The sequence below is a fragment of the Oncorhynchus nerka genome, linkage group LG18, assembly GCF_034236695.1.
Source record: "Oncorhynchus nerka isolate Pitt River linkage group LG18, Oner_Uvic_2.0, whole genome shotgun sequence".
NCBI lineage: Eukaryota > Metazoa > Chordata > Actinopteri > Salmoniformes > Salmonidae > Oncorhynchus > Oncorhynchus nerka.
The window spans coordinates 54028792-54046409 of NC_088413.1; the positions used below are offsets into that span (position 1 = coordinate 54028792).

The 17618-nt window shown below is 42.9% G+C and overlaps 1 protein-coding gene across 1 annotated transcript in view; it reads right to left on the reverse strand.

Annotated features, from left to right (window-relative positions):
- Nucleotides 1-9105: 9105 nt before the first annotated feature.
- Nucleotides 9106-17618, reverse strand: part of pdss2 (prenyl (decaprenyl) diphosphate synthase, subunit 2) — a 47040-nt gene continuing 38527 nt past the window's right edge. Inside the window, exons 6-8 of the mRNA XM_029687905.2 lie at nt 12852-12983; nt 10448-10480; nt 9106-9444 (exon numbers count right to left, since the gene is read on the reverse strand). Coding sequence (XP_029543765.1) covers nt 9289-9444; nt 10448-10480; nt 12852-12983 — 321 coding nt within the window. The 3' untranslated portion in view covers nt 9106-9288. The remainder of the gene's footprint in view (nt 9445-10447; nt 10481-12851; nt 12984-17618) is intronic.

Below are 17618 nucleotides of genomic sequence, written 5' to 3' on the forward strand. Positions count from 1 at the left end.
TAGTTTCGTCGGATGGAGGTACCCGTAGCTTTATGGATATGTGCAAAACTACTACAGTAAATTAATCATTTTTATTTAAAGGATTCTTTCTGATGAAAGATGAGGCCCATATGTTTCTAAAGCCGTATCGCAAGCAACAATTATTGGCATTTCTAAACGTTAAAATACAGTGTTGGGATTGTAGTCGTGGGAAAAGCTAATGGATGAAAACTGTAGGGGTAAGGCAGAATGCCACCTTGAGTTTGAGGGCTAGGCTGTATATTGAATAACTATGTATGCCCCCAATGCAATTATGCAGTCACAGTGGGATTTGAACGTTGTTTACAGTTTCTTGTGAAATTAATAAATTATTGTATTCATTTAAGTTATATAACATTCCAACCTTGTTTAGCATTATTCCACTATTTGGATCCGTTTCAAATGGGGTTTTTATTTAGAAGGCGAACTGCAAATTCCATTATTGTGATTTATACTTATTGTGGTTAGCTTCACAAAGGTGGCCGTTTGCACGATGACCGAGAAACGAAATTGCGCAAGTTATTTTACTAGTATGTATGGGATACATCATCAAACGAAATGCTTACTTGCAGGTTCCTTCTTGACAAGGCAACAACAATAAGAAATAGTACGTACATGCCCCAACCAGAATCCATGGATTACAGGCAACATTCTCACTGAGCTAAAGGGTAGAGCTGCCGCTTTCAAGGAGCGGGACTCTAACCCGGAAGCTTATAAGAAGACACTTGGCAGTTGGTCAAACCATCAAACAGGCAAAGCATCAATACAGGACTAAGATCGAATCGTACTACACCGGCCCCGACGCTCATTGGATGTGGCAGGGCTTGCAAACTATTACAGACTTCAAAGGGAAGCACAGCTGAGAGCTGCCCAGTGACACAAGCCCACCAGACAAGCTAAATAACTTATATGCTCGCTTCGAGGCAAATAACACTGAAACATGCATGAGAGCATCAGCTGTTCCGGACGACTGATCACACTCTCCGCAGCCGATGTAAGACCTTTAAACAGGTCAACATTCACAAGCCAGCTGAACCAGACAGATTACCAGGTCGTGTACTCCGAGCATGCGCTGACCAACTGGCAAGTGTCTTCACTGACATTTTCAACCTCTCCTTGTCTGAGTCTGTAATACCATCTTACATTTACATTTACATTTAAGTCATTTAGCAGACGCTCTTATCCAGAGCGACTTGTTTAAAGCAGACCACCATAGACCCTGTGCCCATGAACATAAAGGTAACCTGCCTAAATGACTACCGACCCGTAGCACTCACATCGGTAGCCATGAAATGCTTTGAAAGGCTGGTCATGGCTCACATCAACACCATTATTCCAGAAACCCTAGACCCACTCCAATGTGCATACAGCACCAACAGATCCACAGATGATAAAATCCGCCAAGCTGATCCTTAACACAGGGGCCCCTCAGGGGTGCGTGCTCAGTCCCCTCCTGTACTCCCTGTTCACTCATGACTGCACGGCAGGCACAACTACAACATCATCATTAAGTTTTCTGATGACACAACAGTGGAAGGCCTGATCACCGTCAACGATGAGACAGCCTATAGGGAGGAGATCAGAGACCTGACCGTTTGGTGCAGGGACAACAACCTCTCCCTCATCGCGATCAAGACAAAGGAGATGATTGTAGACTACAGGAAAAGGAGGACCGGGCACGCCCCCATTCTCATCGACAGGGCTGTAGTGGAGCGGGTCGAGAGTTTCAAGTTCCTTGGTGTCCACATCACCAACGAACTATCATGATCCAAACACACCAAGACAGTTGTGAAGACGGCACGACAAAACCTTTTACCCCTCGGGAGACTGAAAAGTTTTGGCATGGGTCCCCATATCCTCAAAAAGTTATACAGCTGCACCATCGAGAGCATCCTGATCAGTTGCATCACCGCCTGGTATGGCAACTGCTCGGCATCTGACCATAACGTGCTACAGAGGGTAGTGCGTACGGCCCAGTACATCAGTGGGGCCAAGCTTCCTGCCATCCAGGACTTATTTAATAGGCGGTGTCAGAAGACAGCACATAAAATCGTGAGAGACTCCAGTCACCCAAGTCGTAGACTGTTTTCTCTGCTACCGCAGCGCAAGCAGTACCAAAGTGGCAAGTCTAGGACCAAAAGGCTCCATAACAGCTTCTACCCCCAAGCCATTTGACTGCTGAAAAATTCATCAACTGGCCACAGGACCATTTACATTGACACCCCCCCCCCCCTCCATTTGTTTTGTACACTGCTGCTACTCGCTGTTTATTATCTATCCATAGTCACTTCCCCCCTACCTACATGTACAAATTACTTCAACTAACCTGTACCCTCGCACACTGACTCTGTACTGGTACTCCCTGTATATAGCCTCATTATTGTTATGTTATTGTGTTACTTAAGCAAAAGTTAAGTCATTTCTATTTGGTAAATATTTTCTTAACTCTTGAACTGCAAACAGTCTCACAGCTTTCCATATCTGAGGACAAAAAACATCAAAGGAACAGGCTTCATTACATGAGACTAGACAAGACTAGACTGGGCGATCGTCCGCGTCCGTATGTTGATTTTGTCCATTCACACCAGACGCGATCAGGACACGCATGTTGAAATATCAAAACGAACTCTGAAGCAACTACAGTGGGGCAAAAAAGTATTTAGTCAGCCACCAATTGTGCAAGTTCTCTCACTTAAAAAGATGAGAGGCTTGTAATTTTCATCATAGGTACACTTCAACTATGACAAAAATCCAGAAAATCACATTGTAGGATTTTTAATGAGTTTATTTGCAAATTATGCTGAAAAATAAGTATTTGGTCAATAACAAAAGTTTATCTCAATACTTTGTTATAAACCCTTTGTTGGCAATGACAGAGGTCAAACGTTTTCTGTAAGTCTTCACAAGGTTTTCACACACTGTTGCTGGTATTTTGGCCCATTCCTCCATGCAGAGCTCCTCTAGAGCAGTGATGTTTTGGGGCTGTTGCTGGGCAACACAGACTTTCAACTCCCTCCAACCTGTCTGGGTTGGCGCCCCCCCCTTGGGTTGTGCCATGGCGGAGATCTTTGTGGGCTATACTCAGCCTTGTCTCAGGATGGTAAGTTGGTGGTTGGAGATATCCCTCTAGTGGTGTGGGGGCTGTGCTTTGGCAAAGTGGGTGGGGTTATATCCTTCCTGTTTGGTCCTGTCCGGGGGTGTCCTCGGATGAGGCCACAGTGTCTCCTGACCCCTCCTGTCTCAGCCTCCAGTATTTATGCTGCAGTAGTTTATGTGTCGGGGGGCTAGAGTCAGTTTGTTATATCTGGAGTACTTCTCCTGTCCTATTCGGTGTCCTGTGTGAATCTAAGTGTGTGTTCTCTAATTCTCTCCTTCTTTCTCTTTCTCGGAGGACCTGAGCCCTAGGACCATGCCCCTGACATACCTGACATAATGACTCCTTGCTGTCCCCAGTCCACCTGACCGTGCTGCTGCTCCAGTTTCAACTGTTCTGCCTTATTATTATTCGACCATGCTGGTCATTTATGAACATTTGAACATCTTGGCCATGTTCTGTTATCTCCACCCGGCACAGCCAGAAGAGGACTGGCCACCCCACATAGCCTGGTTCCTCTCTAGGTTTCTTCCTAGGTTTTGGCCTTCCTAGGGAGTTTTTCCTAGCCACCGTGCTTCTACACCTGCATTGCTTGCTGTTTGGGGTTTTAGGCTGGGTTTCTGTACAGCACTTTGAGATATCAGCTGATGTACGAAGGGCTATATAAATACATTTGATTTGATTTGTAACCGCATCCGTTTGTATCCATGAAGCTTCCCATTGTCGGTCAGATTATTTTTTTCCGTCTGCTGTAGAGCCTCGAACTCAGAATTCTCCGTAAACTAATTACAACACCATCTATATTGCTCAACGACACGAATATCTCCCAATGCCTCAAACGGAGGAGAAAATAAAAGTTGATCAACTCAAGCAAACCAGCCATAATGTCAACCTGTGCATGAGAGGATGCCTTGCTTGCCAAGTACCCTATGCTACCGTTTCAGCATTAAAGGCTATTTCTCATGACATGCAACCAGATTATTTCGTTATGACATCTTTATCGAAATAGTGTTATTTCTCATAACAACAATTATTTCGTAATAATTATATTTAAAAAATATTGGTTTCTGAGTGGCAGCAATACAAAAGTGCATATCAGACCGAGAGCCTAATGCTTCTTAGGTAGGCCTAGTTCTTAAAGTTTTAGTTGAGAAAATGATCTCGCCGCAGAAGCAAGTTACAGGGATGGTTAAAAACAGCATGATTGCCGTAGCAACATTAGGGGAACTTGGCAGAGGGGAGTGGTGCTTCGAATAAGCAGTTCTGAAACATCTTTAATTGAGCCTCTCATTATCCTTAATTGCCAGCCTCACCACGTTACAGAAACCGATGGACTGTATAGGAAGCTCTGTGGACAGGTCGTCTGGATACTGGGAAGCCAATAAAGTGGCAGATGCAAACAGATGATCATGTTTAGCGGACAACAGTTGAGGGCTCAAACAAAACAAGCAGCTTCCGATTTCGTTCATACTGGTGAACCGGCGCTTGAGTTGTGTGGTTGCAATATCAACCGTCTCTGGTATATCTTAGCATGCATAACGTGTGCAGCGCAATGGACATGCACCGAGTATGCAAAACCTTATGAGCACCTGTTCTTTCCATGACAGACTGACCAGGTGAAAGTTTTGATCCCTTATTGATGTCACTTGTTAAATCAGTGTAGATGAAGGGGAGGAGACAGGTTAAAGAAAGATTGTTAAGCCTTGAGACAGTTGAGGCATGGATTGTGTATATGTGACATCGAGGGTGAATGGGCAAGACAAAAGATTTAAGTGCCTTTTGAACGGGGTATGGTAGTAGGTGCCAGACACTGCTGGTTTTTCATGCTCAACAGTTTCATGTGTATCAAGAATGGTCCACCACCTAAAGGACATCCAGCCAACTTGACACAACTGTGGGAAGCATTGGAGTCAACATGGGCCAGCAACCCTGTGGAACACTTGACACCTTGTAGAGTCATGCACAATATAATGCATAGTGTCTCAGGAAAGAGTTATCGATACTTGTTATAGAAAACAGTTGGGACCGCAACCTAGGCCTATAGGCCGAGGTGAAAACATTTGCACAGAAAAATGTAAGGCAATGCAGTCGCATACTGTAGCTACTATTGCCCTCCACGTAGAAAACAAAGAGGAGCACAGACACAGAGAAATGTATTTCTAAGAGAAAGAAACAACAAAAATAAACTTCAAGAGAATTGTTAAGCTATTTGATGTGTCATTTTTATATAGCAGCTTAATACTTTATATAGCTATATAGATAGTAGGCTACACTGCATAATGAAACAATCACTAGCAAGTTAGTGCTTTGAGGGTGGACTGACTATTAGTTGGCATTAGACTGGTTTTACGCACCACAACTTGCTATGGGCGAGAGTATAATGTCAGCATTACGACACCGTGAATAGCTTCTTGAAATGTTAGGCTTAACATAAGAAAATGACGACCAAATAGGCATACCAATAAACAATTATCCATCAGCTAAAGAAAAGCTATAGGCTACATGCCCTGGCACCACAGAAAGCCTATCATCAGTTCGATAAGCAGCCACATAGAAGTAACAATTTCAGCACCATGGACAGTGATCGGAAGTCTATACTGTGTGAGTGGCTGACGTATTCGATTACTACTATTTTCTGAGGGGGGCTATTAAAAACTGTTTAAACACCATTTCCTTCACAGAGTGGGCCACAAACTAAATGTAAACAATGGAGAAAATGCATCCCATGACATTTACCAGCACAAAGTAAATTATAGTGTTCTTATGAAATGACATTCCATGATACTATATTAACCTACCTAAACATTTGTGATCGAATGCACCATTCTATGACAATGAAAACATAAATGAAATTGATTTACAAACCCCTTTAATACACATAGCAAACAACAACCCCCTTTTCAGCTCCACTTGCAAATTGAACATAAAAACGTAACATTACTATATGGTTTGTGACTCTACTGTGGTTTTAAAACAGAATTGTACAGAGGGTGGAGGTAATGAAATGGTTCTATGGGGTCCACGTTAGATTCCCATGGCCCTTTAAGTCAGCCAAACTTAAATATATCTTATTATACTTGTTCGGTCAGGGATATGTGCTATGTTTTTTAACTTGTTTATTTCACGCTTAAAATGCCCGAAATCCATCATCATAACCCTTTGATCTAAGGAATATGTCAGCATCTAACAAGACAAATCCAGTTTTGTAAGGTCATTCATGCATGTGGACAGCAACCTGTCTGAGGACTAGAGGCTTTAAGGGTTCTATTCAATCCGCATCACTAAAATCTGTGATTTGAATTTTAAAGGCAATGTTCCTGTTTTAGCGGCGACTGCATTCATAGTAAACACAGGCTTTAATTTTCTATAGCGGAATCTATAACACTTCAGATCAAATAGAGCCCTAAGTCATTATGTAGACAAAGGCAACTACTATTCTACCATTTTAAATTATTTGAACTGCGCTTTTAAGCTAAAGAGGATATACAAGAGGAGGTTTGGGAGATTCTCAATTGGATAAAAGTCCATCCTCTCCTAGACTCCTCCATCCTCCGTTACCAGGAAACTGAAAGCCATATGTAGAAGTGTAAATTCTAGGCGAAAGGAGAAGTTTGCTCCTCTCCTCAATTACCTCCTCTGGCAGAGAATGCACAAGTGTATCCTATGCGGAAGAGTATTGAAATCTACCTCACCCCCTTTGAAACAGCAGTTGTTAAATCGGATTAGAAAAGCATGTGCATGTTAAAAAAGATAGGTTTTAATCTATAAAATGTCTGGCATAACTATTTATTTTGACCACTACTCATATTTTGGGATTCCTTCTCTGTAAAAAAGTAATTTGCCTGATGATGCGCTAGCGGACAAGGAGTAATTTAACACAAGTGCTTTTGTTTCTACGTTTCCTCCCCTCGATTACCTTTGACCTTCTTCAAAAGGAGGCGAGATGAAGAGGCAAGCAATACCAATTAATCTCCCCATAAGAACCTATCGCTCCTGGGTTGCTCGAGGCAAAATGTGTCACCTAATGGATATAAATAATTGTCCAGAAATGACCATATTGGACAGGTTCCAAATCCCAGACCCAAATTCAATGGCATTACATATGGATTCTGCAAGTTAACAAAGAAATGTAATTAATTGGTGCCGTCACAATGTAGGGAACACAATTGATCTCTTTCTGTAGAGAACATATCATATCTAACATCCACGCACTCTAGTACCCAATGTTCTAGCACTGACTGGTCACAAATGTGTCTGTTGGGTATATAATAAGACACTGCAACCGAGATGGTGCGACAGTCATTATTTGGGTAATGAGCTGGTTCAGTGGCAGCGTGTGGCGCCGCAGTCTGATCTGTCAGCCAATAAGAGCGAGACCTGTGCTGGAAAGCAGAGTCGGGGATCACTGAAGCGAAGGCTTGCAAAGAGGGTCTGGGATTCAGCACTTAACACTGAGAAGTGCTCGTTAAAATGCAATTTTTGGACAATATGCTCATTTCTGTAGAAGAGAGAATAGCATATTGCTCCTATTGAGTGATTTCATCCATCAGTCAACCATGTGATATTAACAGGTGTTCACTTGTAAAAAAAAATCAAATACAAATTAAGTCTTAATATCCCACTATTATGGATCAGATTTCTTTTTATGTATCATGTTTTCAGTGCACACAAAATATAAAAATAAATGCAAGGCAAAGGGGTAGCCTAGGTCTTCAGTTGGTCTAGAATGCATGCAAACCAATCGATGGATGTCCCCCCACCCTTTTGGGACACTCCTGTCAGAGAGTAGAGGTTTCCTTCAAATATGCTGTGACGTTCATAGACAAGGCCAGAGTACTCATCTTCATTTGAGTGGCATTTGAAGATTCTGCCCCTCTAAGACACACTCATTGAAGTCTGAAGTCTCTCTGTTTTGTGGACTTTGAAGTGGTATTGTCCTCTATCTGTAGGAGCATGATGTGGGACGCTGTAATGGAATCTGTTTTGCTGCACTGGCTAGCTCTCCACTGTGCCCCATCTGTAATTACAACACACAGACACCCACCCACAGGGGGTAGCAGATGCCCCCTCCAACATTTTATGTAACCTCAGCCCTCTTGACAGCCGAGCAGTCTGGGTGTGACAGACGGCAAACCACAAAAATCATCTCTATGAATAATACCAGTCTTGGGTTTCAGATGTACGATACTGTACATGGAGCTGTGGCTCTGTATGGAGCCTTCTAAAATGCAACCTCCCTGCTTTGAAGTTAGATCACTAATCTGTAAGGACCCAATTCTAACTAGAGATCCACAAATGTAATTCAGGCCCTGTAGCCCTGTGGCAAGGATCTCAAGAACAGGTAAATGTTCTCAGTCAAATATATTCTTAGTTTTAGTTATTTGAAGAAGACCCAAAGCAGGTACCTTTATCTTCCCATGTTTCTTTCCTCCTGTCGGCGCACAGCATGGATGAATATTTCATCAATGGCCGGAGGCTTGCCCTTGTACACACTGAATGAAGGAACCTAACAGAGCCAAAAACATAGCGGAAGTGGACACAAACTATCATCGACTGAGATCCAAATTTGTATTTGAAATGCCCTCTGCATTCCTGGATCAGCCTCAGATCTTTCCCCCTCCTTTCCCTGTGCCGTGTGCCCTTCAGGCCGGGCCGCATGTGACAGACACGGTTGGTAGTGGTGACGCTCCTCCACCCAGTTTCACACCTTGGCTGTCCCAGCCGAGAGTGCCTGGGAAACCACAGGCCACCACCCTGGCGCCAGCCCGCAGCGCACAGCGGCCCAATCAATACCCTTGCATTTCCTGTCCATTTGCTGCAGGTCACGGGATTGGACCTCATTAATAATTACTGCTTGCGGAGCTTTAAGTGTGCTTCTCGTGGCAGGGACAAGGAAAGCTTTGACATTTTTCCCCACCTAGATTTTAGTTTGCTATTGCACAGTGACATATCAAAGTTATAATAGTAGCAAACACAAAACAACTCAAGACGACTGGATGGGAACTGTTTTAATAGCAAACAGTTAAATGACGTTTTGAAAAGGGCAATCTGTAGTTTCATTTCTGGTAAACATCTATAGGACTGAGTTCTGCTCACTGATTGGCTTAAATAGAACAAAGATAGTTTTTGTGTGTTTGTGCAATTCATCCTGAGGACACAGGGTAATGGGGGGGGGGTCAGAACTTTGTGACAGTGCTAGCGATGTTCTCCAAAGCTGAGCGTGCCTCAGAGGAAGGGAAACACTGGATGGACTCCAGAGCTTTGTTGCCGTGGTAACGACACAGGTCCATTGTTGAGGTGACACCTTCCTCCAACTTGATCATGGACCGCAGCTGTTGCAGGAAGAGACCATAGGACGACAGCATTTTTTTATGTAAGCAAATGTTGAAATGAGCAGCCTATTGTGACTGCGGAGGACAGAATGTGCAGTGGTCATAACAAAACTGTACATTGGTCATTAGAACCCCTCATCCCGGACACACTGAGTAATCTTAGGTGTCTTTCCCCCCTGCTGCTCTAGCTCTGTCAGGACATATTTGTTGCTCAGGGCGTTCTACCTAATGAATTCTGAGACCCAAAAGCCCCTGTGGGCCTTCGCTTAAAAAAACAGCAGGCAAGGAGCGTTGCTCCACTGCGCTAATGTGTGTGCACACTCGTCAGTTTCAACACAGGGACACAGCACACTCCAAGGGTCTTCTCCACACTCCATTACTTCCCAGAAAGGCCCTGTCCTCTGTCCACCACTTTCTTTCCTATGTCGAACAACAGGTGGCAGATATTTCCAAAATATGGTCTGACCATCTTCATGGTTTCAGACTGCATTACATTAAGACTAAGAGCAGTGCACAGGGTACACCTAGTGTTTGACACAGTATACATTTCAGAGTAAAAGCCCAGGCAAGCAGAACAAATCTATTCTATTCTAAGTACTAATCTATATGGAAATGGAAGTTAGAGTAACTACAATAACTGGGGTGCAGTTAAGGAGGATACATTCTCTCCAAATCCCCCCTCCTGTCCTTATGAAGGAGATTCTGACAATGCCACTGTCGCTGTCTCCTCCACAAATAGTCCTAGGTACCTAATCCCCCACGATCTGGTTTCAGACGTGATCAGAGATTCCCCCACCACCACCACCACCACCACCTTTGTTTCTTCCTGCGCCTAGTCTGTCCCCTCCTTTCCCTCCAACTGACTTTGGGAAGGAAATTTCAAACTTAAAATTGGTTAGAGCGGATGGCAACCGTTTCTAAGCATCTTAGTCTTGCAACCCACCTTGCTACCATACCACAATAATAAACATCCACTGTATGTATGTACATCCACCCTGCTTACCTTTGTATAGTCAATAGTTCCAATAGTTTTTGCCTGTTCACAGAGCAAGAAAAAGGGAAAGACATTTAGTATACAGTGAGTATAAAACATGCTCTTTCCATGACAGACTGACCAGGTGAAAGCTATGATCCCTTAATGATGTCACTTGTGACATCCACTTCAACAGTGTAGATGAAGGGGAGGAGACAGGTTAAATAAAGATTTTTAAGCCTTGAGACATTGATTGTGTATGTGTACAATTCAGAGGTTGAATGGGCAAAACAAAAGACTTAAGGGCCTTTGAACGTGGTATGTTAGTAGGTGCCAGGCACACCGGTTTGTGTCAAGAACTGCAACGCTGCTGGGTTTTTCACACTCGACAGTTTCCCGTATGTTTCAAGAATGGTCCACCACCCAAAGGACATCCAGCCAACTTGACAACTGTGGGAAGCATTGGAGACTATATGGGCCAGCATCCCTGTGGAACGCTTGACACCTTGTAGAGACCATGCCCTGACGAATTGAGGCTGTTCTGAGGGCAAAAGGAGGTGCAATTCAATATTAGGAAGGTGTTCCTAATGTTTTGTACACTCGGTGTAGATCTTTAACTTGTGGAGAGATTTTATATATATATATATATAAATAAATATTTATATACACATACATATACATGCATGCATGTATGTATGCATGTATGCATGTATGTATGTATGTATGTATATATATATAAAATCTCTATATATATATATACACACACATATACATACACACACACATATACATACATATATATATACACACACACACACACACACACACACACAGTGGGGCAAAAAAATATTTAGTCAGCCACCAATTGTGCAAGTTCTCCCACTTAAAGATGAGAGAGGCCTGTAATTTTCATCACAGATACACTTCAACTATGACAGACAAAATGAGAAGAAAAAAAATCCAGAAAATCACATTGTAGGATTTTTTATGAGTTTATTTGCAAATTATGCTGGAAAATAAGTATTTGGTCAATAACAAAAGTTTATCTCAATACTTCGTTATATACCCTTTGTTGGCAATGACAGAGGTCAAACATTTTCTGTAAGTCTTCACAAGGTTTTCACACACTGTTGCTGGTATTTGGCCCATTCCTCCATGGAGATCTCCTCTAGAGCAGTGATGTTTTGGGGCTGTTGCTGGGCAACACGGACTTTCAACTCCCTCCAAAGATTTTCTATGGGGTTGAGATCTGGAGACTGGCTAGGCCACTACAGGACCTTGAAATACTTCTTACGAAGCCACTCCTTCGTTTCCCGGGTGGTGTATTTGGGATCATTGTCATGCTGAAAGACCAGCCACTTTTCATCTTCAATGCCCTTGCTGATGGAAGGAGGTTTTCACTCAAAATCTCACGATACAAGGCCCCATTCATCCTTTCCTTTACACGGATCAGTCGTCCTGGTCCCTTTGCAGAAAAACAGCCCCGAAGCATAATGTTTCCACCCCCATGCTTCACAGTAGGTATGGTGTTCTTTGGATGCAACTCAGCATTCTTTGTCCTCCAAACACAACGAGTTGAGTTTTTACCAAAAAGTTCTATTTTGGTTTCATCTGACCACATGACATTCTCCCAATCTTCTTCTGGATCATCCAAATGCTCTCTAGCAAACTTCAGACGGGCCTGGACATGTGCTGGCTTAAGCAAGGGGACACGTCTGGCACTGCAGGATTTGAGTCCCTGGCGGCGTAGTGTGTTCCTGATGGTAGGCTTTTTTTTTGCTCACCGCTCTTGTGATCCTTTTGACCCCACGGGGTGAGATCTTGCGTGGAGCCCCAGATCGAGGGAGATTATCAGTGGTCTTGTATGTCTTCCATTTCCTAATAATTGCTCCCACAGTTGATTTCTTCAAACCAAGCTGCTTACCTATTGCAGATTCAGTCTTCCCAGCCTGGTGCAGGTCTATAATTTTGTTTCTGGTGTCCTTTGACAGCTCTTTGGTCTTGGCCATAGTGGAGTTTGGAGTGTGACTGTTTGAGGTTGTGGACAGGTGTCTTTTATACTGATAACAAGTTCAAACAGGTGCCATTAATACAGGTAACGAGTGGAGGAGAGAGGAGCCTCTTAAAGAATAAGTTACAAGTCTGTGAGAGCCAGAAATCTTGCTTGTTTGTAGGTGACCAAATACTTATTTTCCACCATAATTTGCAAATAAATTCATTAAAAAAATCCTACAATGTGATTCTCTGGATTTTTCCCCCCTCATTTTATGTGTCATAGTTGAAGTGTACCTATGATGAAAATTATAGAACTTGCACAATTGGTGGCTGACTAAATACTTTTTTGCCCCTGCGGACGGACGGACGGACGGACGGACAGACAGACCAATTAAACTGTCAGGGAAAAAGTAATGGCACGGGATAAGTGGTTCAGTACCTGTTGCAGCTGATAACGCCATCTCTCCTGCCCCACAATCTGCCGGTGGAAAACCACAGGAGCAGAGTTCAAACTGAATGTTACTGGGCCTGCTGAACTGTTCTTCACAAATGGCTGCAGGTCAGAGTTCAACTAAAGAGTGGGAAATGACAGCATTAGTCAGTCATGACAGCCTAATCATGATCCTTACATGTTATATCTCACCAACTACAGCGTTTCCCAAACCTGGTCCTGGGGACCCCAAGGGGTGCATGTTGTGTTACCCAGCTGATTAAAATAATCAACGCTTGATGAGGAGTTGACTATTTGAATCAGCTGTACTATTATGTCCTTTTCACATTTCAGCATGATTCCTTTTCAGCAAAGCCAATCTTTCAGGTTTCCTGCAGTGTGGTGTATTGGGGTTGTGCCGCATAGCATCATGGGGCTTTATGTGTTGAGACTGAGCATGTTCTAGATAAATGGTTGAATTGATTCCCGTCTCATTATGAAACAACTAAACATTGGCAATGAGACTGAACCTATGGGAACTATTCTGTCTGGAAGAAGTCGGTTTTAACAAGTTTCAGGCTAATGTTAGGACAATGTTTTGCTAGTATAGGCAAGTGCATAGTCGAGCTAGCTAAGAGAGAGAGAGTTTGCATTGTCATGGATGGCAGAAAAGGATTTGAGACTGACTTCGAAGCGAGGAAACAACGTGATTAAAAGGGGAGGAATAGGCATGCGAGGAAGAACTGGGGAAATTAACCTATAGGGTATGTGGGACGCTAGCGTCCCACCTGGCCAACATCCAGTGAGATTGCAGAGCGCCAAATTCGAATACAGAAATAGTTATTATAATAATTCAGAAAAGATACAACTATTTTACATAGGTTTAAAGATTAACTTCTACGGCGAAAGCATACCTTACGATTATTTGAGCACATAGCCCAGCAGACAAATCATTACATACAAAGAAGTTACACAAGTCAGAAATAGAGATAAAATTAATCATTTACCTTTGATGATCTTCATATGGTTGCACTCAGAAGACATTAATTTATTCAATAAAATGTTCCTTTTGTTCGATAAAATCTCTTTATATCCAAAAACCTCAGTTTTGTTTGCGTGTTTTCTTCAGTAATCCACAGGCTCAAACGCAGTCACAACAGGGAGACAAAAAATCCAAATAGTATCCATAAAGTTCATAGAAACATTTCAAACGATGTTCATAATCAATCCTCAGGTTGCTTTTAGCCTAAATAAATTGATAATATTTCAACCGGACAATAACCTCATCAATATAAAAGGTAAACAAGAAAGGCACTCTCTCGGTCCCGTGCATGAAAAAGCTCTGACACGGCAGGGTCCACGCATTCAGACTGCTCTTACTCCCTCATTTTTCAGAATACAAGCCTGAAACTATTTCTAAAGACTGTTGACATCTAGTGGAAGGCATAGGAACTGCAATTTGAGTCCAAAGTCTATAGATACTGTAATGGCATTGAATAAAACTACAACAACAAAAAATCCCACTTCCTGAATGGATTTCTCTCAGGTTTTCGCCTGCCAAATCAGTTCGGTTATACTCAGACACTATTTTAACAGTTTTGTAAACTTTAGTGTTTTCTATCCAAATCTACCAATTATATGCTATCTTCTGGCCCGGAGTAGAAGGCAGTTTAATTTGGGCACGCTTTTCATCCAAAATTCCAAATGCTGCCCCCTACCCTAGAGAAGTTAAGGATGAACCGTCAAGTGAAGTGGATGAGGAAAATATTAAAGTAAGTGACAATCAGGAGCCAATTGAGAAATGAAAAATTGCTAGAATTGTTGAACATTGGACAGTTTAATGAAAGTGTGGAGCTCATATACAGAACGGTTTGAATATTTATTTCTTGCAAATGACATTGATGAGGACAATTGTGCCTACATTTTTTTGTTTAATGGGGCTAAAGACATTTAATTGACTATGCGGTCTGCTACAGCCACACAGGCCAGATAAGACATATGGGGATATACTGAAAGGACACTTTTCGCTGAAAAGTTTAGGTTCCACAGAAGAAATCAGGAAGAGGGAGAATCAGTGATAATGTTTGCTGCTTCGTTAAAGAAGCTATCAGAGTACTGAGTTTAATGATGTTCTAAATGACACCATTAGAGACATAGCATGTGGGCTATGGCGTGAAGCTACACAAGAGAGACTATTGACTGCATGTAATCTGACACTGGCAAAGGACATTGAAGTCCGTGTGTCCATGGAACTAGCTGCTAAAGATGCTCAGTAGTTGAGTTCATCAGGAAAAGTGCAGGGAGTTGCAACTGAAAAATCAGAGGTCTTTAATGGAGAGTTATGTAGCATGAAATACATTACATTGAAGCTTCGCATTAAGCTAGACAGCACACCAACATTTCTGAAAGCACGACTCATACCTTATGCTATACGACCAAAAGTCAAGGCTGACTTGGACACTGTAGTCAAGAACAAAATACTGTAGCCGGTCAGCGTGAGTGAATGGGCAACACCCATCGTACCAGTCCTTTAAAAAAGGTGGATGAATTAGGATATGTGGAGACTAACTTTACCGTTAACCCTGTGTTGTCCACTAAGCAGAATCTGCTACCACACATACAAACTTTTCACAGGATTATCTGTGTTCAAAAGTTCAGCAAGATCGACCTCTGCCAGGCCTACTTGCGGGTGCACATGGATGAAAAGTCAAAGGAGCTTCTGACCATCGTGACACACAAGAGGCTCTTCAAGTACTCTCATCTACCATTTGGAATCCCAAGTGCGCCAGCGCTGTTCTAGAGGGTGAATGACAAGATCTTGCCAGGAGTACAATGCTACCTGGATGACACCTCGTTACCGGGAAAGACGAAGAAGACCATCTCCTGAACTTGGATACGACCTTACAGAGATTGAAGGACTACGGACTAGGAGTTCGTAAGGACATACACTGTATTACAGACGAGTTCGTAAGAACATATACTGCATAATCAAAAGCATGTGGACACCTGCTCGTTGACCATCTCATTCCAAAATCATGGGCATTAATATGGAGTTGGTCCCCAAAAATAGCCTCCACTCTTCTGGGAAGGTTTCTCCACTTGAGGTTGGAACATTGCTGTGGGGACTTGCTTCCATTCAGCCACACGAGCATTAGTGAGGTCGGGCACTGATGTTGAGCGATTAGGCCTACCTCGCAGTCGGTGGTTCAATTCAACCCAAAGGTGTTTGATGGGGTTGAGGTCAGAGCTCTGTGCAGGCCAGTCATGTTCTTCCACACCAATCTTGACAAACCATTTCTGTATGGACCCCACTTTGTGCACCTGGGCACTGCTGAAACAGGAAAGGACCTTCCAACTGGTGCTACAAAGTTGGATTCCCAGAATCGTTTAGAATGTAATTGTATGCTGTTGCATTAAGATTTCCCTTCACTGGAACAGGGGGCCTAGCCCAAAGCATGAAAAACAGCCCCAGACCATTATTCCTCCACCATCAAACTTCACATTTGACACTGCATTGGGGCAGGAAGCATTCTCCTGGCATCTGCCAAACCAAGATTTGTCCGTCAGACTGCCAGATGAAGCGTGATTCATCAATACAGAGAACGTGTTTCAATTGCTTCACAATCCAATGGCAGCGAGCTTTACACCACTCCAGCCGACACTTGGCATTGCGCATGGTGATCTTAGTCTCGTGTGAGTCAGCTCGGCCACAAACATTTCTCGTGTTGACGTTGCTTCCATATGCAGTTTGGAACTCGGTGGTGTGTGTTGCAACCGAAGATGTACGGTTCTTACGCACTACACGATTTAGCACTCGGCGGTCCCGTTATGTGAGCTTGTGTGGCCTAACAGGGCAGAAATTTGACTGACTTACTTATTGGAAAGGTGGCATCCTATGACGGCGCCATGTTGAAAGTCTGAGCTCTTCAGTAAGGCCATTCTCCTGCCAATGTTTGACGATGGAGATTGCATGGCTGTGTGCTCGATTTTATACACCTGTCAGCAACGGGTGTGGCTGAAATAGCCGGATCTACAAATTTGAAGGGGTGTCCACCTAGTTTTGTATATACAGTGCATTCAGACCCCTTGACTTTTCCCACATTGTTACTTAACAGCCTCATGCTAAAATGTATTTTTTTTTGTCTTCATCAAGCAACAAATAACAACCCATAATGACAAAGTCTAAAAAAACTGTTTTTACTTTATAAAAAATGATTACATAAGTCTTCAGACTCTTTACTCAGTACTTTGAAGCCCCATTGACAATAATTACAGCCTCGAGTATGACGCTACAAGCGTGGCACACCTGTATTTGGGGAGTTTCTCCCATTTTCTTCTACAGATCCACTCAAGCTCTGTCAGGTTTGATGCACAGCTATTTTCAGGTTTTTCCAGATGTTCGATCGGGTTTAAATCTGGGCTCTGGCTGGGGGGGGGGGGGTATGTGGCCCCCCTAAATGTGGAGTATGAAATCATTTTTGCTATCGTTCTTTTTTTACATCTGTTATTAGACAGTGGCAACGATGATTATTATGAACATGGTCTTTTGACTGCAATGCAGTGAAGAAAACAATAATGTCTAATATAACTGGCCCCTCTAACAGTACAACTGGCCCCAGCTTGGCCCTCCCCAGTTGAAATGGTCTAGACCCGCCACTGGTTTAAACCAGTCTGAAGGCTCTCATATATTGGTTCACTTATGCCCGAAAATAAATTCATTAAAATGGGTAAAATATTTTATATAAATTAATTCATATGGGCAGAATATTGAGTAAA